The sequence below is a fragment of the Cervus elaphus genome, chromosome 5 (genome assembly GCF_910594005.1).
Source record: "Cervus elaphus chromosome 5, mCerEla1.1, whole genome shotgun sequence".
NCBI classification, from domain to species: Eukaryota; Metazoa; Chordata; class Mammalia; order Artiodactyla; family Cervidae; genus Cervus; species Cervus elaphus.
Genome location: NC_057819.1, coordinates 32,208,128 through 32,231,284, shown reverse-complemented (window position 1 = coordinate 32,231,284; position 23,157 = coordinate 32,208,128). Strand labels below are relative to the sequence as shown.

Below are 23,157 nucleotides of genomic sequence, written 5' to 3'. Positions count from 1 at the left end.
CTTAGCTGAGGTCGTCTACGCCTGTGACTCTCAGATGATGACATGAAGGGCATCACTGTCCAACGACTGCCCTAAGGCCAAGGGGTAGTCAGCAGCAGGACCAGCACTGGAGCTGGAAGCCTTTTGCTGTCTGTCCCCAGTTCTGGGTTTTCCACCCTGCCTCTCCCACGCTGGGCCTCATAGAAACAAGGCCGTCATATGGAAGGAGAAATGAGTACAGGCTGGTTAATTCTCAAACCTCATAAGACTAGGAACTTCTCACCCTCTTCGGCCTTGAAAAAGAGCCTGACTCAAGAGCTGGTGAAGAGCATCAGCTCAGAATTACACGACAGGGCCCTACCCACCCAAAATGGTTGAGAGGAGATGCTGTTTTGGGGCAACTGAAAACCTGTAACTTCTATGTGGTGTATGTACACCGGCCAGCTACTGAACTAGAGGATGCACATTCCCAAGGAACCCAGGTATTTCCGGGTTGTGTTTTAACAGAATTTTTGACAGAACTAGAGTCTAAACATTTGTTGAGGGGAAAGGAATTGAGATGGCAGAGGAGGAGGACATGGAGCTCACCTCCTCCCAAAAATACATAAAAAATACATCTACATATGGAATGATTCTCACGGAAAATCTACTGAAACATTTGCTGTCCAATGTATTGACCTTTGTGTTAAAAAAGAAAATTCTAGGGCTGAACATAGAATCTATAACAAGAACTAGTATTTGTAGCATCCCTTTTCTTTTGCTTAAAAAGTACATTCTCTTAACCCACCAACATAATTTGAACATAACTGGTGTAATAATTATATATATTAAAGTTCTTTAACATTATATCTGAATGTTTCACATTTGAAAGGAAACTAGAACATATCTTCCAACCTTATCCCTGAGGCTCGGGTCATTGAACCACTCCAACAACTTTTTGCCCACTTCCATCGGGCTACAGAGAAAAGTCCTATAGGTCAACAGGAAGTCTTCTATGAACGTTGGATCCACCACTGAATGTTCTTCCACCAAATGCATCGTTAATCGTTCTGAGGTGCCCTGTAACAAATCAAACGTCTCATCAGCATCCTGCATGCGTGGCATCTACATGTACCTTGATTTCAAACCTTCAACGTAAGATGAACTGGGTAGTGAGATACACAATAATGAATAAGACTGCTGTTCGTCACAGAAAGTCAAAGATTCTTTACAACAGATACATTTAAGAGAAGTTACACTGAAAAATGAGGAGGGGGCATCCTGTATCATCACAAGCAATACTACCAAACCCTCCTCCCTTGGGATGTGGTGTGTTTGTCTCACCTTGATGACAATGTGGCCCTTTCTTGTTCCAGTCCGATCGAGCTCTCGGTGTTCCTTCACCATGACAATCTCTCCTTCCTCTTCAACTTTTTGCATGTTCTTTTCTACTTGGTTGAGGATACGGCAGTAATCTTGCTGGGCTATGCAGACAAACTAGAATAAAATGTAAGTCACATGTTAATGATAAAGTGCTTGCAAGAGACCTAGCAGCGCTAATGCTTCAGTGTTTTAAATATTTAAGACTGACATTTTTCCATGTCTTTCCCATACTTTCTAAATGAGCTCGGTAATGAACCTTCATCAGACTTCTCTGCTTTTTAATATATCTCTTCCTTGGTCAAGAAAAGTTTCATTTTTAGAATAATTATATGCAATTTATATTAAAAATCCTAACAATTAAAAAAAATCAGAAGATAAAATTAGAATATTCACTCCTCACGCCCCTTTTGTGATGATTAGAAAACACTGGGGGAGGAGAGTGGGCTCTTAGGATAGATACCTAAAAAAAAAAAAAAAGAGAAAAAACAGGATATATGTGTGTGTGTGTGTATCTCTAGATATATTATATGATTTACTTTGCTCTACACCTGAAACTAACACAGCATTGTAAATTAACTATACACCAATAAAAATTAGAAAAGAAAGTGCGTATCTTTACAACTGTGGTCAGTCAGTCAGCTCAGCCACGTCTGATTCTCTGCGACCCCATGAATCGCAGCACGCCAGGCCTCCCTGTCCATCACCAACTCCCGGAGTTTACTCAAACTCATGTCCGTTGAGTCAGTGATGCCATCCAACCATCTCATCCTCTGTTGCCCCCTTCTCCTCCTGCCCTCAATCTTTCCCAGCATCAGATCTTAAATGAGTCAGCATCAGGTGGCCAAAGTACTGGCGCTTCAGCTTCAGCATCAGTCCTTCCAATGATCACCCAGGACTGATCTCCTTTAGGATGGACTGGTTGGATCTCCTTGCAGTCCAAGGAACTCTCAAGAGTATTCTCCAACACCACAGTTCAAAAGCATCAGTTCTTCGGCACTCAGCTTTCTTTATAGTCCAACTCTCACACCCATACATGACTACTGGAAAAACCATAGCCTTGACTAGATGGACCTTTGTTGGCAAAGTAATGTCTCTGCTTTTTAATATGCCATCTAGGTTGGTCGGCAGAGCAGCAAAAAACCTTTGGAGAGAGTCTATAGGTGGTTGTTTAATTATCTGCTAGGCTCATGATCCTAACAGAACAGAAGAATATGAAAAGAATTCAGAATAGAAGCATGCAATAATGGATTTTAGTCCAGTCCATCAGGGCAGCTGCTGGGTGTTCCTGGTTTAAGAATCGTAATGTGCCACCTGAATCCAGAGGACTAAGCTAAGGAACCACCACTCTTTTTAGGTTGTGACTTTTTCTTTTACTATCAGTGGGCAGGTAAAAAACTGGGACTCTCGGGTGGTTAAGAAATCCTAGCCTGCGTAATATTCCATGGTGTATATGTACCACAGCTTCCTTATCCATTTGTCTGCTGATGGGCATCTAGGTTGCTTCCATGTCCTGGCTATTATAAACAGTGCTGCGATGAACATCGGGGTGCACGTGTCTCTTTCAGATCTGGTTTCCTCAGTGTGTATGCCCAGGAGTGGGATTGCTGGGTCATATGGCAGTTCTATTTCTAGTTTTTTAAGGAATCTCCACACTGTTCTCCATAGTGGCTATACTAGTTTGCATTCTCACCAACAGTGTAAGAGGGTTCCCTTTTCTCCACACCCTCTCCAGCATTTATTGCTTGTAGACTTTTGGATAGCAGCCATCCTGACTGGCATGTAATGGTACCTCATTGTGGTTTTGATTTGTATTTCTCTGATACTGAGTGATGTTGAGCATCTTTTCGTGTGTTTGTTAGCCATCTGTATGTCTTCTTTGGAGAAATGTCTGTTTAGATCTTTGGCCCATTTTTTGATTGGGTCATTTATTTTTCTGGAATTGAGCTGCAGGAGTTGCTTGTATATTTCTGAGATTAATCCTTTGTCATTTGAATCAGTTCTAATGAGATGGATGAAACTGGAGCCCATTATACAGAGTAAAGTAAGCTAGAAAGATAAAGACCAATACAGTATACTAATGCATATATATGGAATTTAAAAAGATGGTAACGATAACCCTATATGCAAAACAGAAAAAGAGACACAGATGTACAGAACAGACTTTCAGACTCTGTGGGAGAAGGCGAGGGTGGGATGTTCAGTGAGAACAGCGTTGAAACAAGTATACTTTCAGGGGTGATACAGATCACCAGCCCAGGTTGGATGCATGAGACGGGTGTTCAGGGCTGGTGCACTGGGAAGACCCAGAGGGATGGGATGGGGAGGGAGACCAGAGGGGGGATCGGGATGGGGAACACATGTAAATCCATGGCTGATTGATGTCAATGTATGGCAAAAACCACTACAATATTGTAAAGTAATTAGCCTCCAACGAATAAAAATAAATGGAAAAAATAAAAATAAAAATACCAATTCTTGAAGCCCCCCCCCCAAAATCATTCCTTTAAAAAAAAAAATAAAGAGGTTGTCTTTTCAAAACAAAGAAAGAAAGGAAGAAAGAAATCCTAGCCTGCTAATCAAATCATCACAGAATTGCTTTTAAGAGGAAATTCTCTTAACTGCCCCCATCCTGCCTCACTTGCGGCTCCTAGAGCCAGGTTAATTGATTCAGACATGAGCTTTACTACCTCTCACTGTGGAATCCGGACAAAAGAACCTGTGGGTCTTATTTTGCATCTGAAAAGGGGAAATAATCCTAATAGCACCATCCTTAAGGGGTTGTTCTGGAGGTTTAATGAAATAATCCAGGTAAAGCTCCTCCACTGTGCTAGATACATAATATGTGCTCGATAGATTTTATTTATTATTTAAAAATAGATGTAAAAACATAATTAGCACTTAGTGGGTTTTAAAAATTTGAAAAGATTTTGAGAGCAACAATTTTTTAAAGATAATGTTAATAAATGATATCGAAATTCAAAGATATCCATGCAGCAGATACTATAAATGTGTGATTATATTATAAAAGAAATCAGCTTAGAAAGTCTGTTCAAAAAGATCTACAAAGGAAGCCACATACTTTTTAAGCTCAAATCATTATTCCTCATAACTGATATTAAGGTTAATCCTTGCTCTTAAAGAAGAAGTTAACAAAAATGTGCACATCAAGCAATTACTCCTCCATGACCTCAAAGATAAAAAAATCAGGACTCAGGGCAATCCATTTAATTATATTTCTTAGTAGTTTTTTTTTTTTCTTAGTAGTTTTAAAGAAAGAGAAGAATGAATTCCAGAAGTCACTTATTACACAAAGTAACCAGGAGCCACTGAGGAGGCAAGAATATATTTTTAAATTAAAACTTTTGTCTTCTCTGAATTTTGAATAATTTATTCTTATTTTAGAAATCATTTTTAGGGTAAGTCAAATATACTTCAATAAAATATATATATTTAAAATTGCAAAAAAACCATTTAGGAATGAAGGAAGAATGAACATTTCTTTTCTCCTTTAACATGAAAAGATTAAAAGAGAGGGAATGGCTAAATTATAGCGTATGGCAGATTAAAGATGCTACAGCCATCTAAAATCATGTTTTTAAACAACATCTAAACTTTTAACTCAATATTCTTGATATTACATCATTTTTTAAAAAATTTTAAACCAAATATTTTAACAATGATTTTAATGGTGATGATGACATCATCATTATTACATTGTGGCTGCCTGGCAGGAACTTTCTCACTTTATCCTCAACCTCCCATGGCATTTATGGGATACCATGAAGGTGCTATTATCCCCACTGCACAGATGAGGAGACAGCCATACCACGTCATGCTAGCCTCCCAATATCACATAAGTATGTGCTTGCTAATTTATTTATTTATTTATTTTTTTGTGCTTGCTAATTTAAAGTTATATACATGCATATAAAAATTGTGGAATATAACAAAATCAATTATTACTTTTTAAGAATTATTATTTTTAAATGAAAAAAAGATGATAAAGTGTACCAATCACAAAGGAGAATGATTATTATTTCTGAGCAATGCAAATAACAAGCAATTTTCATTGTTTAATATACTTTCCTATATTTTGCATGCTTTCTGCATATTAAAGCTTTTTTACAAAAGTTAGCAGCAGCAGTTCACATGGAAGAAATAGCATACTACGACACTGCTTCTTCCACTGAGTTGGTTGATATAATATCACTAATTTTTTATTAGTTTAGAATAAAAAAGTTAAAATTCAAAAAGCACAGGCTCTTGTTGTAATTATGGATAGCTAAGTACATTTTTTTTAATGCCAGAAACTACCTCCAAGCTCGTATCTTTAACACTGACTACAGGTTTGCGAATGTTTGAAATATGTGGTTCTTGCCTCAAAAATATTCTTAATTTTTTTTCTTTTTACAGGGCAGCAAGTTGTTCCCAGAGTCTCCAAATAATTTTAGGTGTTCTTTCTTATATCATTTCTAGAGAACATAATTATATTGTTTATCTCCTAAAAAAAGAAATATATCCTTGAGTTAAAACAAGTAGAGAGATAAAAAGAAAATGCATTTTGAAATGTACTAAAATTAATCCTCTTGACTAAGGACTTAAAGAAATTAGAATAAATTTGATTTGAAATTCTTAGCGTCTAGACAGACATTTTTGGCATTTCTTTTGCAGCAAACTGAAATACCATCCAAAAATGAAAAAAAAAAAAAGGAATCCCAAATTGAATTTCCAATATGGCCACACAGCACTGACATTGCAAAAAAAATACACTTTAGATGAAAACATTAATTATTTAATTAGCAAATTTATTTTTGCTTTAAGAAATTTTTAGATATAACATTAAATTAAAAGAAAAAATAGGTATGATAAAGCCAGTCGAAAATTTGTGAGTTGCCAACAAAGATCACCGACTCAATGGACGTGAGTTTGAGTAAACTCCGGGAGTTGGTGATGGACAGGGAGGACTGGTGTGCTGCAGTCCATGGGGTCACAAGGAGTTGGACAAGACTAAGTGACTGAACTGGACCAAGGTGCGTCTAGTCAAAGCTATGGTTTTTCCAGTAGTCATGTATGGATGTGAGAGTTAGAGTATAAAGGAAGCTGAGCACCAAAGAATTGATGCTTTAGAACTGTGGTGTTGGAGAAGACTCTTGAGAGTCCCCTGGACTGCAAGGAGATCCAACCAGTCCATCCTAAAGGAAATCAGTCCTGAATATTCATTGGAAGGCCTGATGCCGAAGCTGAAACTCCAATATTTTGGCCAACTGATGCAAAGAACTGACTCATTGGAAAAGACCCTGATGCTGGGAAAGATTGAAGGCGGGAGGAGAAGGGGACGACAGAGGATGAGATGGTTGGATGGCATCACCAACTCAATGGACATGAGTTTGAGTAAACTCCGGGAGTTGGTGATGGACAGGGAGGCCTGGCATGCTGCAGTCCATGGAGTTGCAAAGAGTCAGACATGACTGAGTGACTGAACACATAATTGTTTTAGACAGGTTTTATACTTTAAGACAGCTGTTCACCCTGTATGATCTTGCCACTCTGATATGAAATAAAAACTCAACTAAGCTTTCTCTTATAAAAGGGCAAAAACAGTTTATGTCACAGGGTAAGTTTCTTTTGGGCACATGACCTCACAGCTTTCATTTAGTAAACATATTGAAAATGACAAAATGAAGTAAAGTTAAACTTCAACCAACAGCTCTCACAGTCTCAGGAAGAGCTGAGTCTCACAGATTTCCCTTAAGAGGTGAGCTCTATTTAAACTGGTACCCCGTGCCTAACTGTTCACATAGACATTCAAGTGTCCCCTATCTGCTGAAGGGTGCAGTGCAGGGTTAAGGCATGCCTGGGGGTCTCTGGCAGGCCCAAGACTTAGGTGGGGGAGAGGGGACGAGGAGACGGAAAGTGGAAGAGCAGGAAAGGAAAAGAGGGACAGGCAGAGGGTGAAAAAAACAATTTGGATGGGGAACGGAAAACCAGAGCTGTCACCTGGTACCAAAAACGTCTATGCCTGGCCCTGCCTTTGTCCTGCAAACCCAAAAGGGGACAAGACTGGGAAAAGAAACACAGAGAAGGGAGCAGGATGGGGCACAATGTTCAGTGTTGGGGGCATCACAGGACCCAAACAGGCAGGGATAAACATCATTTGAAGTATGGTTTTAGTGCTCTATGATGACCTAGGGGTTGGATTGGGGTGGGGGGAGCCTCAAGAGTCAGGGGATATATATATTATAGCTGATTCACGCTGTTTAACAGCAGAAACAACACTGTAAAGCAATTACTCTCCAATAATAATAATAGAAAGAAATGTCCAACTGAATCCACTCACACCACGTCCTCAGGCCGATCGTGGGCTCCACTTTAACCACACTACCCAAAATGTATTTTTGGAACCCACTGAGAGGCCAGCAAATGAGTGTCAACCTGGTAAGGTTGCTTCCTCTTGAAACGAACACCAGCTTTGTTCATTTCATTCAATCAATATTGATTATCTACAGTGTGTTCAGTAGAATGACACTCTTGTGGAGGTCATTTTATGGATAAAAATGTGATTCTCACTGTTGACTTTCCCCAACAAGAGGAGTATGTGACATGGGTACTTTCTGAAAAATACATGACATTTTAACAAAAATACAGTAAAAATGCTATCCCAAATAAGCATTAAAATATCTAAAATTTTTCTCCAAGCCTATTTCTAATAAGGAGGGAGGGAAGTTAGGGTCTGAGAGGGATGGGTGGAAGCACAAGGATGACTCTTGAACCCGATTTATTTCATGTTCCTTTTACAGCATGCAGAGTGGCCTATAGAGTAAGAAAAGACTTTTCTCTAGCAGACACTGCACCCGTGACCCTCTCTGCACATCTGGAGTCTCATATCAGGAGCTACAGGAGCCTAATATTATCTTAATCAGAGTTTTCGTTCTCATTCAGAGTTTTCTCCTGGCGTCTACTTTATGGACTATCACTCTGGGTTTCCTGTTGATTCCTTATCCAGCAAATAGATGAACTCTCCTCCTAATATCCACCTCCTCTTTTCTTTTCCCCAAACTCCTAGATAAATATTCAATGTTACCTAGTACATCTGACATTAGTTAAATACTCTGTAGTATTAACTCATGTAATATTTTTATCAATTATTCTGAAACATTCCTATGCCTCCTGTATCATTTCAGTTGCATGATTGAAAAATTTCTAATAAAAGGGGTTGGCCAATTACAAGGTGATAGCATAGTAGCTGGATTCTCAGGAATAACTTTCACTTGCACTTTAAGGACAGAGACTGACTCAGGTGTGTAGTGACTTGTAGAAGGGCTCGGGTGGGGTGTGGGGGGCAGGACTGAGGAGGATAGAGAAACCCTTAACAATTTTTCTGTTCACTTTGACTCACAGTTTGGCTTTGTTTTTTTGGGGGGGAATATAATTCTAAAGCTGAAATGTCATATATGACCCCTCTTAAAAGAAATAATTTGAGATTTTGAGGCCAAATACTTTGAGATTTATCTACCGTTTTGTTTTCCTCTAATATGCCAAATAATTGAAAGCTGGCTATATTTAGAATGCTCCTCTGGCATTACATATTCAACACACTGAATTTATAGCCATTTTTTTGTTCTCTATAGTGCTCACTGGAGGAATTATTTAGCAAAATTATTCTCTAGGTAAGACAATTTTATTTATAGCCATGGTCATTTTTCTTTTTAGTAAGTAAACCACTTAAAATTGAAAATTTAAATGAACACTGCTTTACATTTATCAGACACTATAAAAATTCAATGATGTTCTTTTATCATAAACTATTTTCAGATGCATTTCAGACTGTAGACTAATAAATGCAGTGAGCATGTAACATTAATTAGTTTAAGTCAACTTTTTTGGTTTATTATATTAAAATATTTTATTTTTCAAGGTCGGTTTTTAAGACATGGGATTATAAATATGCAATAATAAAAGCATCTTAAATTTATTTTGCACTAATATAGAGGTTACCTGTTAAATTGATCAAATTATATTTCACATTTGGTCTCAATATACTCTCTAGTCTTTTATTAAATGCTTTTAAATAATGAATATTAACATAATATCAATACTGACATTGTATTTTTCATTGGCAGTCATTTCTTTACTAACAAGTATTTTTACTGATTCAACTATGATTAATTTTCATGACTTCTAAAATCAATTCCTTATCTCGCATGTATTTAAATAAAAACACCATGTAACTGTATCACAGCAACTTTACTATAATCTCTATATAATTTCTGTTCATGACGGGCATTTCACTTCCATATTTTCTGTTGACTAGATTATCTATTATTGATGGCAATTTTAAGATATCATATTTATAGAACACCTGTTTTTTAATAGAACACATTTATGGAATGCTTAGTTTTGGGGAGTTCAAATAACTTTAAGGGAGATTTATTTTTAATTTCCTGGAGTATGATAACTCTAAAAGTCACAGTTGTACTTTAAAATCTTCATAATTCTAAAAGATGACCTATTTATACAGGTCAAAAAAAATCTTACCACAACTGCATACGTAAGTGTTCTTTGTTAAGCATAAGACATACATTTTTAATGACAATTTATACCTGGCAGTCATCCACCTTTGTCCTCATCACTCCTTTCATGTACTCCTTGTCCATGGTGGGAGAGACACCGAAACTATTTCCCATACACAGTATTTCTGCTTTTCCATCTGGATAAGTCACTTCCACAGAACCATTCAGGATCACTGACCACGAGTCCAGCTAGTTCCAAAAAACAAAGAGCAGAAAATAACATCATGATCATGAAGCTGTAAATGCTGGAATGGTCCCTACAAATGATTTAGATCTTTTATTTTAAAGCGGGAAAAATACCCCAAGTACAGCTGACCACTCGCCAAGTTCACAGAACAAGAACTAAAGCTCAGCTATCGACCCACGGGTTTCCAGATGCCTGCATGGGGGGCACGGCATTCCACTCTCCTGATGACTGGGTATTCCTCTCTAAAATGCCACAAGGGAAAAAATTTCCTCTGTTCCCCAAAACACATGTAAACAACATAAAATGACCACCATTGCCTTGATAAGAACATCATTTTGTTCTGACAAGAGGCATTATATTATAAACATTTAAACTGCAAAATCTGAGAAGCTAAAACCTCAAAATGTTTCTATCAGTATCATCTAAATACTGCAAATAATAGAAAATAAAATAATGGATCTGGAAAAGACTTTGACACAACAATGAGTGTATCATAATTCCGAGTAATGCAAACTTATTGTTGCCCATTGTTTTTAAAGAAGAAAGAGTTTTTGTTCGTTGCTGCATTGAGCGAGCCTCACAGAGACATTGTTAATTGGTAGAAATATTTCCTAACCTCTTCACCGTCGTTTAAGACGATGGTCCCAGCTCTTTCCACCACAGCGAACACCATCACAGCACACAGCTCCCGCCTCACTGACATGGTCATGTTGGCAAAAGCAGGCAACTGGTGCATGAATTCCAGAAGTTGTTCTGAAAAGTAGAAGGTGTGTGAAGAAAATGACACTAATTTCAAAAACAAGCATTCAGAAAGAAGGCTCTGGGTCCTTTCTTTTTAAATGCCCTACAATTCTGCCTGTTGAACAATACAATTACTTTAAATACCTTTAGCACACTGAATTTCTTGCAGGTATACAAACAATTCTGTCACTGTGGAAAGGGTAACATTTCCTTGTTGATTCAGGAGCAACAGGACTCAGTGTGATTCAAATTCCAATGGTAATGAAGAGATCAATAAACTTCAATGGGGGATTGCTACTGAAAACGAGCTGTGATCTTGTTAAGGTTTATTACAGGACGATGTGATAAACTGAAATGAAACAGAGCACTGGGAGTTCTCCAGAAAGTCAGTAGGTCCATTCTGGTGCCTCTGGGCAACTGGGTGCCCAAAACAGATGGCAGAAACAACCACCCTCATTCTAAAGATACTCCAGGATTTAGAAAGCAGGGAATATTTTCTGTGAATCAGACAAACCCAGAATCAATTAACATGCTCACATTATGTGATGAACGCAAATGAAACGGACGTGCTAATTCGGATCTCATAGACTGACAAAGTCTGCTCAGTCTTCCCAGTGGCAATGCTGTGGACAAGCAGATTCTTTTTACTAAGAACTCCTTTCTAAGTTCCTTCCTCCTCACCATGGTTCTATGAGATGCGTGCTTTCTTTTTCATTTCACAAGCAGGAAATAGAGGCTCAAAGGCATATAAGGAGAAGGTGGCAGTGAGAGGATTCAGGACTGTCTACCTCCATGCTCAGGCTGGACCTCAGAGGTGATGATGAAGAGCACAGGGCATGTGCCAGCGTGTGGACACTTACTGGCTGAATTACTTTGGGAAAGTTGATTCGTTCCTTTTAGACATGTTTCTCTCACTTGGAAAAGAGTAATATAATACCCACCTTCACTGGACAGTTCTGAGGATCAAATGCAATCCAGATGATAAAGTCCTCAGCATAGAGTAAATACTCAACAAATGAGGACCACTATTACTATCATTATTATATATTATTATATATAATATGATTATTCAATATTATATTCATGGCATTGTTCAAACTTTTGGCTAAATGAAAATTTCCCTCTGTTTTCCTTGTCCTCACATAATGACATTGTCTCTATGCACATTCCTTCTGTTAGGATTTAATGACGAGCTTTATGTTGTTGGATATAGTTTGCTAATTGCAAAAGCAATGTATAATAATACAAAGATATATTTTATGAAAACATTACATTCCTACAAGGTCAGACGAGGTGGTGTTTTCTGGTCTAGCTTGGTAATGTCTGTTCGGTGGAGACCCTACGTCATCCCTGCTGTGTAAGACTTTTCATTATGGGGGTGGCTTTGGTAATCAGAAGAATAACAGTGGTAAGTGGTACCCAGGGACTCTGTCCAACAAGACAGTGCTCCTCAACCTGACCCAGACTGATGTACCAGGACATCAACTGGCTGCTGCAACCAGCCTTTTTTAAAAAGAAGGAGCAAGAGCATCAAAGTGCGTCAGTCAGTCTATGGCCATACCACCCTGAACGCGCCCGATCTCGTCAAGGTGCATCAGTTATAGAAAGAGTTAGTTTCGTTCAGTGAAACTTTTACTCCTGGAATGAGCAGATGTGCTTGTGCTGTGTCATAAAATATACGTGGGGGCAGTTATGAGGCAATTTTGAATATCCCTGTAAGAGATGACCCCTATCTACTATCTACAGGAGGCAGGACTCCTTGTTTCACAAATGCATATGTTTTTGATATGAAACATAAAGGCAGATGAACCAATCGCGGTCCTCTGGCTGACACATCACAGTTAGTATTGCTGTCACCACTCTCTGTTTTCTTTAGCTACCATCCCCCACTCCTCACCATAAGGTATAAAATACTAGCTAATACTAGCTGTTAAAATCATAGCTAAAATACAGCTATTAAAATACTAGCTATAACATACATTTTATTTTTTTCCCTCTCCTGGTAGGAGTTAAACTTCCTTGGACAAAGATGTATGATTTTAAGAAAAATATGAGACCAGAAATTAATTGTCAGAAATATTTTAAATTTAACATGTTTAGACAAATATAAAAGTTAAAGTACCACCACATATGGTAGGCGAATATGAGGCATATGAACATATAAAGCATACTCACTAATACTTGCAATAATGATCTGAAGTGCTTGCATGGACATTTGTCTTATTTTTTAGCAGTGTCCTATTCCATTAATGGGTCATGAAATCAGTCCGTGATATATGAGTAAGTGACTAACATTAATAAAACACAATGGGATAGAAAATATCTGTGTATCACATATAATAAGGATAAATAACAAAGAATACAAAGAAGACATAATAATAGTAAATACACATTTTTCTCCAAGTTCAATTGAAAAATTAAATACTTAACCATACAATATGCAAGGGCTTTTAAAACTCTCAAGGATTCAATAATGATATCATCAGTTGTGTGATAATTTATTTATTACACCAGAGGATTATAAGAATTTTAAAAATGAAGAATTTATATCACTCATCTTTAAAAAACATAATAATGTAAAACAGAAGCATTTGATTCAGGAGCTCAACATAAATCCTGATGCCACAGGAAACATACAGAGTTACAGGGGTTATGGTAGCTGAGGATTGAGAGCATGGGACAGGTAATGAGATAGCTCCTAGGGTATGGGGACAAGTTCTGTGGATGGAGAAACAGAATCACTTTATTCTAAATGGCTTGCAAGACTCTGTCTGAATAATACATTAGTGTGACCTACCCTACTTCATCAGGAAAGAAATAATCCTGTTTGTAAAAAATATTAGACGTTCAATAAAAACTTTTTTCTACTTAATGTAACACAAAGAAAAGCCAAAAATCAACTTATAGACACCAGAAACTTTAGTCAACTCAGAAAAATCATTATCTTATTGCTTTGGTAGAAATAATGAAGATTAAAAAAAAAAAAAACTAGTGGATTTGTGTGTGGGATACACCAAGGGAGGGGAAAAAAAAAAGAGGAGTTCCTTGAAAGGGATCAAAGTAGTTTTCTACCTTTATATGTCAAGTCCTCAAAATCTAAACAAAAAGTATTCAATAATTGAGTACCTATAGAGTTACAAGCTGGAGAGCAAACAAGAATAATGTGCCTTTCTTCAAAGTACTGAAACAAAGGCACACCCAAGAATCTATGGGACCCCAAGGGGAAATTTTTTCATTCCTTAAATTTAAAAAACATATTTAAATATAAGCAGCTTGATTTGACTAAACTTAAAACACAAACACACCCCATCCCTTGGGTTGAGGAAGGTGGTTAGGCAGAGAGGCATTTAGACAAAGCATCAGTTACACAGATGTCTTTAGTTCATAAGAAAGATGTCTGCCTTAACTAAACACTGGAGAATGAGTTAGATTTACCAAAAGTAATGGCGAACAAGCCAAAGTGTTCTCACACGTGGCTGTATTTGGAGGAGACAGAATATAAGATCCTCCAAGACCTTGTGTAGATCAAACAATGTCATTATGCCTTATCTTTAATTATCAAGATTTACTACTTTAAATAAAAATATATTTGATAGGAGTAAGCATCTGAGTCATCACTGCTTACAAGTGTATTTGTATTCAACTACGAGTAATTCATCCAGAGATTATATCAACAAGCACCTTAAAATAATTAGCTTGGTATTCATTTGTAGGAATCAGCATAGGTCTTGCTTCCTAGAAATTCTAGGACAGAAAACTTCTCAGATATGAAATGAATGCCTTAAATTTCCAGGAATGACATGCTTCATATATTTTACTAATCATAACTTTCTTCCATAACTATACTAAAATGAGCATATTCAAACAAGGATAACCTTCACGTCAATCTGTTCATAAGCAATGTTTAATCTATTTTTTATAAACTCTATGAGCAAGAATTTTTAAGATGGCAAACCAAACACACTACTTCCAACTTCATTCTCTCTTTAAAGCTACAATAAAGAAACACTGAAAACGAAGTCGGATCTCAGACTCAAACTTGTGGATACCAAAGGGGAAGTGTGGGAGGAAGTGACAAATGAGGAGTTTGGGACTGACATATACACACTACTGATGCATGCATAAGTGATTCACTTTCCACACACCTGAAAGTAACACAACACTGTAAGTTGACTACACGCAAATAAAATTTTTTTAAAAACAGAGAGAAATCACAAAGACAGAGAGAACAGGAGAGTGAAACACACTTTGGACAGTGGAAATCAGATGAATGTGAGGTATCAGATGCAAGGAAGCTAAACCCTGAGTCTTCAAGGATGACACAGGACCACTTGACTTCATGCTGCAGAAGCCTCAGAAGACTTGTGACTACGAGCACCTTTAGACCAAAGAGTGTAGCGGGTTGAGGAGGAAGTGGGATAAAGTATGGAAGAACAGGGATGGGCATGTGAGAAGCAGCTACATCCTCCAACAGAAACCCAGTAACCCAGAAACGGTTACTGCAGACGCACTTCTGCACTGGAGGTACAGGCAGAGCTGGCTCCTCCTTCCTCTCTTCCAGGTCTGAGCTTTCAAAAGGGCTCTGACAGTCCTTCATTCCTGCAACAGCCTCCTGTTCAATGCACACCCCGGGACTACGACCCCAACACCCACTCTATTCCTCAGAGCCAGCAGGATCAGGGCCTCCATGCTTCATTTCCACTGGGCTGCCAGGACCTAGGAAACTCTCAGTCCATACAAGGTGCAGTCACATTAGCCAGTGACTGAGTGCTCACCCCACATAACTGTCATCTCTAAATGGCAATTTCTATCATTGGTTTCAGTGGTATTTTAGAATACCTGGTTTACCAACTTTAATTCCCTAGCATATGTACAGATCTTAAATGGTACAAGGTTCTCCTCATACATAATGTCTGGCTCCCTTCAAAACACAAGAAACAAGCCACTCACATATAATGATGGCCGTGCTGTCCTGTATCTAATCCCACTAGACTCAGTTCCTTGAATTTCTTTCAAATACATAATGGCCCTCAAAGGAGCTGGGGGCATGGAAGAGCAGATCACTGGGGCTCAGGCAAGGGTGTTATAGACTCCAGACCTGCAGGGCAGAGATGCTCTCAGAGGAAGCTGGTCTCACTCCCAGCATCTAAGGAAGAAGCAGGGTCTGGAAGGTCGAGTCAAACACTAAACAATCATTACACAATCAACTCTTATTCTGATGACCAAGCTGGGTCAAGGGAACCTGGAGGAAGGGGAAAGCAATGCAAAGCCACTTAGACCCATAACCTTAAGGTGCACTCAAAGCCCCAACCCCTAGGCTCATGTGGGGCTCACTTGACATTCTGCTCCCTTCTTCCTCTAGCCTCTCCTCACTGTGGAACCACAGGAGGAGCACAGTCACTTAAACAACAGCTCTACCAACTGCCACCTGACGGATGTTCACACAGAGAGGGGCTCGAGCTTATCAGGAACACTGCTCACAAGACTAACAAATGTGATAATGCTTGGAAGGTGACTTTGACTTTTTAATTTTTTTTGGTCCTAGAGTAAGCTAAGAAACAGCTCATGTTGGAAGGGCTTTATTTGGAAGTTTTATCAGTTGTGGCCTCTTGAAGCTATGGACTGAGTAAAATTAATTTTTTCAAAGATGTTTTCAACAATGCTGAGAGAAATGACCTTTTAAAGCCTAACATTCTTGGGCTCTGTTGTCCCAGATAGTCTTATTCTAAACTCTTTAAACTGCTCTGAGATTTGTTGTCTCACCCAGACTCACCAATGTCATCGTCTGTCCTGTCAATGGGGTCCTTCTCCAGGCAGTCTCTCACGATGTCTCTGCTCATTAGAGGGTCTGAGGCCCTCTCGATGTCCTCTTCATCGTCATCGTCCTCAGAGTCCACTGCTGTTTCCGGCAACCCACTAAGGTCCATGTCACCAGCCTCACTCTCTGTGGCCTTAAAACAGACCAAAAATAAACAGATGAACGGATGGATAGACAAGCTGTTTTTAAGTAAATCTTTTGTATCCAAAAAAATTAAGTCTTGTTTGAAATATTAAATTGATGATATGACTCTTTCCATAATTAAGTTACATGTATTCAACATTAACAAATATTCATGCACTGGGCACTATGTAAAATCATGACATCAACAAAATACGAGTGATTTTTATCTCATGGAATTTTTAGTTAGAATTAATGGTTTTATCACAATAATTTTGATTTCTTACCTGAGCTGTCACCTGGCATTTGAAACACAGTAGAATAAGAAAAAGACGGTACCACAGTTTTCACTCTTTTTCAAAGAGGATGGCTTAAACTAAGAGTGTAAGGGTGACAATTCTGAACAATTCCTTCCCTCAAAGAAAAGGTGTAGTTTTTATTAATGCCAAGAAGACTGAACCACTTCTCTCTTATTAAGAGTCTTTATGAAAAAGTGAATCCCAAATCAAAGGTAATTTGATAAATATGCAAATAAAACATTAATAATTAGCTGATTACGCCAGTGTCCACTCTCCAACTATAAAACACCAAAGGTGTGAAAGACCCTACATGTCTATAGGTGACACAGTCTTTCTTCCCATTCCTCAACACTGCTGACGGCAGCACCAACCAAATTTCAAGTAATCAAGATCAAGAGAGAATGAAGCAAATGTAAAATTATTTGTTCAGGAGCCAGGTATAATAGGAATGAAGAGAAGGAAGAATGTCTAAGTATACTGATATCTTTAGTCATAGCTGCAAATTGGTAGCTACTCTCTGCAGCTAAAAAAAAGTGTTGTTAAAAAAAAAAATGCAATGATCCAATCTCTTAAATTTTTTAGAACTATCTTTTTTAATTCTAGAGAGAGACTCCTATCAGGTCTAACATGGTTCTGTGATTAAAAACAAATATTTAGCCTGAATCAAGACTCGCAAATAGTCTCTTCTGTTGGGCTATTTCAAGCCTACAAGCATCATCCTTTGAAGGTTGTTCTATACATTTTTGTGATGATCATCTCAACAATAGTACATATGTGTCATACCGGCCTTATTTGACATAATGTACCCAGATGTCACTAACTGCTTAAGAATAGTAAGAATGAGTACAATTAAATATTAACTCTATCAATCTTGAGCATCATAACATGGCTTTCCAGAAAATATAATAAGCTCTTAGAAACACTTTATTATAAAACTATTAACTTTGTAGAAAATATAAAGTCTACCAGCTTCAGATAACTCATAGCCCATATGACTTTCAAAGACAATAAGACATTTTAAGAATAAGCAAATACAGATTAAAATATATAAACAAAAGAAGAAAATATAAAATGTTGAACCCAATAAATAAAAAGCCAACACCAAATACAATATGCCAGGAACTGCTCCATGTGCTTCACATGTATTAACTCATTTATTTAAACAATTAACTCATTCAAACAATCCTATGAAGTAAATGCCATCATCAATATTTATTATTCTCCTAACATTCAGGTAAAAAGAAATTATTTTTCCAAGACTGTGTTGCTGGTAACTGTGGAATCAAGAACAGAACCAAGAACTCTGGCTCCTGAGTTACAACTACAACCTAATCCGTTTCTTTCTAAGAGATACTTAATACATGAATGCAGCTTATAGAAGGATTTATATATATATTTTTCTATCATTTAGCTTAAGTCAATATTTAAAGAATAAATTGTATTATTTTCTTATCACCAAAGTTTCCCCTTTCTAAAGTCTTAGTTTATATTATAGAGCATACTACTTAATTCTATATTTTGAAGCAACACAAGCATGTGTTAATATTTTCTAAACTTTAACAAAAATAATTTCAGTCTTTAGGTATAATTTCCTGAACTAAAATACATACATTATAAGAAAAACATAGGCGGAAATTAATTGAAGACAGAATACCTAATGAAGACAGAATAAATGAAAGTGGAAAACCCAACCCCTACAAAAGCTCTGAGCAGTGGCCTCTGAAAGAGCAGTGAATCCTGCTGCTCGGGCTGGAGCATGTGAGCAGAGATGCTCCTCCGGGTGGAAGAGCCAGAAGGCCTTGCCACCAAGGCCAGAGAATTAATTGTGGGGTGCTCAGCAGTACACCTCTAATTTATGATTTTTTAAAAAATGGAATTCTAGTTGACTTACAACGTTGAGTGAGTCTCAGGTGTTCAGCAAAGGGGTTCAATTATATGTATGTTATATATTCAACAATATATAATACATATAACACATATAAATCATTTATATATATGTCATATATAATTTATTCATATATATATACACCTACACACACATACACATATACATATTCTTTCTCATATTCTTTGAATGATGGTTTATCACAGGATATTGAAATACAGTTCCTAGTGCTGCAGAATAGGACCTTATTGTTTATCTATTTTATATATAGTAATTTGTATCTGCTCATATTTCTGATTTAAATTGTCTCTAGATTCTAGAATGAAACTGAAGCAGAACCAAGTGTGATATGGCATGCCAAGGCTGTGAGCAAAGAAACTAGGCCAATATTGTTGTTATCATCACCTTATTCCTAAAGCCTAGAAATGTGACAATTTGCTAATGCTTGCTATGATCACATTTCATCCTAGCTTCATCTTAACATTGGTGATTATTAGTCATCACCTCATATTTTCAAATATACAGTCCTCTATACCCACATTCTTTAATATCAGCCTGGAGTGAAGAGGTAGTACTGAAGACAGAAATGAGAACAAAACATTTTTAAGTAATATAATTATACAGCTGAAGGCTTTTTTAAATTTTTGAATATTTAACATATGGTAGGGGATGAAAGGTATATTATATACCATCCCAAAGAAGTCATTACTATCATTTAAATGAATTCTATTTAAGTCTTAAATAGAACAGATTTTCCAATGTGAGTTGGATTAATCTCTGCAAAACTGAACCCCCACCCCATCTGTGTAAACAATCATTAGTTGTTTTCTAGTCCTGCTATGTGTATTCCATTCTTTAAGAAACTATTCATAAAATAACATTCATGAAACCAGTACTTAGAAGATTATTTTTATTTAAAATAAATATCCCTTTCAAACTAAAATATATATCCCTTTTGTATTAAAATACTACAAAATTCCTTTTAGCGATACATCTTAAATAGAACTCGAACAGATTTTTAGGAATCTATTAACTTCCCGAACAATGAGTCACTTGGAGACTGAGCTGTTATACGTTTAGTGAATGCTCACTGGCCAACAGGATGAGGGCTAAACTTGAGGGCCCGGAACTGAGGAGTCACTGGATTTATTCCGGCTGAACGAGCAGACAAACCAGAGGTCATCAGCTCAAATCTCGGCTCCAGCATTCATCATGTGACTGTAAAACAGCCCCTGAACCTCTGCAGACCCAGTTTTGTCATCAGTAAGCTGGAGCTGTATCTCGTCACTCACAGGACTGTTCTTGGATCCAACAACAGAAAAGAGAGCCAGTTACAGGCCACATCAAGAGGCCCTACGTCAAGGGGACAAGTTTCCACCTCTGTGCCTGCATCCCTCTACCTGGCCCCACCCTAGCAATGAGCCTTGAATAAAATTTACACTGGCAGAATTTGTCCAAAAAAAGAAAAAAAACTTTGTTAAATATTCCAGCCCCTTACATATTGTAAAAATCTCTCTCAGGCTAATGGCACCCCTTAAGTTCTGGCTAAATGACTCACACAGTAGTTATAAAACCAGTGATCCCATACTGAACGACTACCATGCATGCAGCACTACATCTGATGCTTTTAGAACATAATAATTAATCCTCATAACAATTCAGCAAGTCAGGACTATTACCACTATTCTTCAGATGAGAAAACATGAAGGGAAACTAAATAAACCGTTCAAAACAAAACCTGGTAGTTGTGCCAATAATCAAAATCAGGTTCAACCAACACAAACTACTAAATACTTTGTACTTTAATACCTTGCCCAGTTTTCTAAATAGACTGTCTTCATAAAGAAAAGAGTTAAGATATAACAAAGCAATAAAACGTGTTCTGCTTTGCTTGGTCATAAAACAGAAAATGTTTAAAAAAATTTTACATACAAATATTTGTATGTAAACATAAACAAAACACCTGCTATTTTCTATCTTCCTCCAAACTACAATACTACTGAGATTTATGCTAGTCTTTAAACCCTTTCATTCTAAATAAAGATATGCATACACTTTATATTTAAAAGATATTTGAGTAATTTAGGATTAACATATACACACTACTATATATAAGGCAGATAAACAGCAAAGACTTACGGTATAGCACAGAGAACTATATTCAGTATTTTGTAATAACCTACAATGGAAAATCGTAAACGATTATACATATATAGGCAAACTGCTCTGCTATATACACTTGTAACAGATTTCCCAGGTGGCACTAGTGATAAAGAACCCTCCTGCCAATGCAGGAGACATAGAGATGTGGGATCAATCCCTGAGTCAGGAAGATTCCCTGGAGGAGCGCATGGCAACACACTCCAGTATTCTTGCCTGGAGAACCCCACGGACAGAGGAGTCTGGAAGGCTGCAGTTCATGGATTGCAGAGTTGGACCTGACTGAAGTGATTAGCACACATGCATATTTAAATAAAAAAGAAATAAAAGGTATCTGATTATATTGGTCTCAGAAGCAAGAATAAAGTCACTTAGTCAAATAACTCCTGTCCTAAATTAATTTATCTTCCATATGTAAAACAGATTTAGGTGCACATTACAGGGGCTTCCCTTGTGGCTCAGCTGGTAAAGAATCCGTCTGCAATGAAGGAAACCTGGGTTCAGTCCCTGGGCTGGGAAGATCCCCTGGAGAAGGGAATGGCTACCCACTCCAGTATTCTGGCCTGGAGAATTCCATGGACTGTATAGTCCATGGGGTCGCAAAGAGTCGGACACAACTGAGCGACTTTCATTACAGTTAAATAGTAACAGTCTCAAAAAACAGTAATATTCTCAGATCAATGTTGAAAACTTTGATTTATTAAATCAAACATATACTTGTTATTATGAATACAGTTCTTAAAACTAGTTTCTTTTGCATTTTTAAGGATATCAAGTAAATGAAAAAACTGAGGAAATATTAAATGTCATAAAGATCTAGTGAAGGGTTAATTTAAAACCAAAACAATATAACTACTATACTGCTATCATTAAGTACTTAAAAATCATTTACAAAAGAAGTTTTTGCTTATTAAATATCCAGCATTCACACATATCCTTGTTTATGAGGGCTGCTTAATAAGTAATTTTGATGGAAATAAATTTTGTGAGAATTTCAAACATACATATTTAACCCAAAGTCAGATCCTGATATAAAGTTAGGCTAGAAAGTTACATTGATGCTAAATTTAACTGAGATAACAAAGTAAGGAGGCACTGCAGACAAAACCATATATATACAGAAAATATGAAAATGTATTTGGAAATAAGTATAATATTTGCATTAAGTCCAGTTTGTTCATCATAATTTATGCTGTTCCTAATTTTATACTAGGAATACTTTTCTATAGGACATACCTGAAAGAGCAGTTCTTTAAATCTCTTAATGGAAATTGTTAGGTTTCTTTTCAAGACCTACAATCCTAACAAGTGTAAAAATGCCTATAAATATTTGTTATAAATAAGAAACTCTTTGCTAATTTGATAGGAAAAATAGCTTCATGTTTAAATCTTTATATACTCAATTATTTATGTCTTAAATATTTATTTAAGGTATGGACATTTGCATGTTCTTGTGCAAATTACTACTCCTGCCTTTGAATAGTGTTATAAAGTATTTTTCTTATTAATTTGCATAAGTGAGTTAATAGCCTGACTTTATATCTTTGTCTCAATTGACCTTTTAATTATTAAAATTTTTGATCATTCACTATACCATTAAGAGTTTGCTAATTTTTTAGTTTATCTGGAATTTAATCTTAATTGTGATATAAAGTAAGGTTATAATGTGGGCCCCCCAAGACCATTTTTGAATAACCCATCACTTCATTATTTGTGAGGTTTCCTCCATTACATATCACATCCTTACACATGAATTTCATTTTGCTTGAACTCTCTGTTCCATTGATCTATTTTCATACACTTATTTCCAATCCACTTAAGTCACTGTTCTGATAATCACACCATTTAACCAGGACCTTACCATGGCTGGAAACTGTACTGTCTCGTGTTACCAACTTCGGTATTCTGCTTTCTATCACCCATAACCTCCGACTCTTCCAACTGCTTCCATTCCCTTCCGAGGCAGCTATCTGTCCAAACACGTATGATCCTCAGTCTTCCAGACTCTACCTCCTTCATGCTGTCATCCTCCAGCT

The 23,157-nt window shown here is 37.1% G+C and overlaps 1 protein-coding gene across 12 annotated transcripts in view; it reads right to left on the bottom strand.

The window, feature by feature from the left end:
- Positions 1 to 23,157, bottom strand: part of RAPGEF2 (Rap guanine nucleotide exchange factor 2) — a 255,991-nt gene that overhangs the window by 30,329 nt on the left and 202,505 nt on the right. For all 12 annotated transcript variants that reach the window (XM_043902314.1, XM_043902316.1, XM_043902317.1 and 9 more), the window contains 5 exons: positions 16,613 to 16,790; positions 10,715 to 10,851; positions 9,942 to 10,100; positions 1,303 to 1,455; positions 874 to 1,038 (listed from right to left, as the gene is read on the bottom strand). In XM_043902314.1, coding sequence (XP_043758249.1) covers positions 874 to 1,038; positions 1,303 to 1,455; positions 9,942 to 10,100; positions 10,715 to 10,851; positions 16,613 to 16,790 — 792 coding nt within the window. The remainder of the gene's footprint in view (positions 1 to 873; positions 1,039 to 1,302; positions 1,456 to 9,941; positions 10,101 to 10,714; positions 10,852 to 16,612; positions 16,791 to 23,157) is intronic.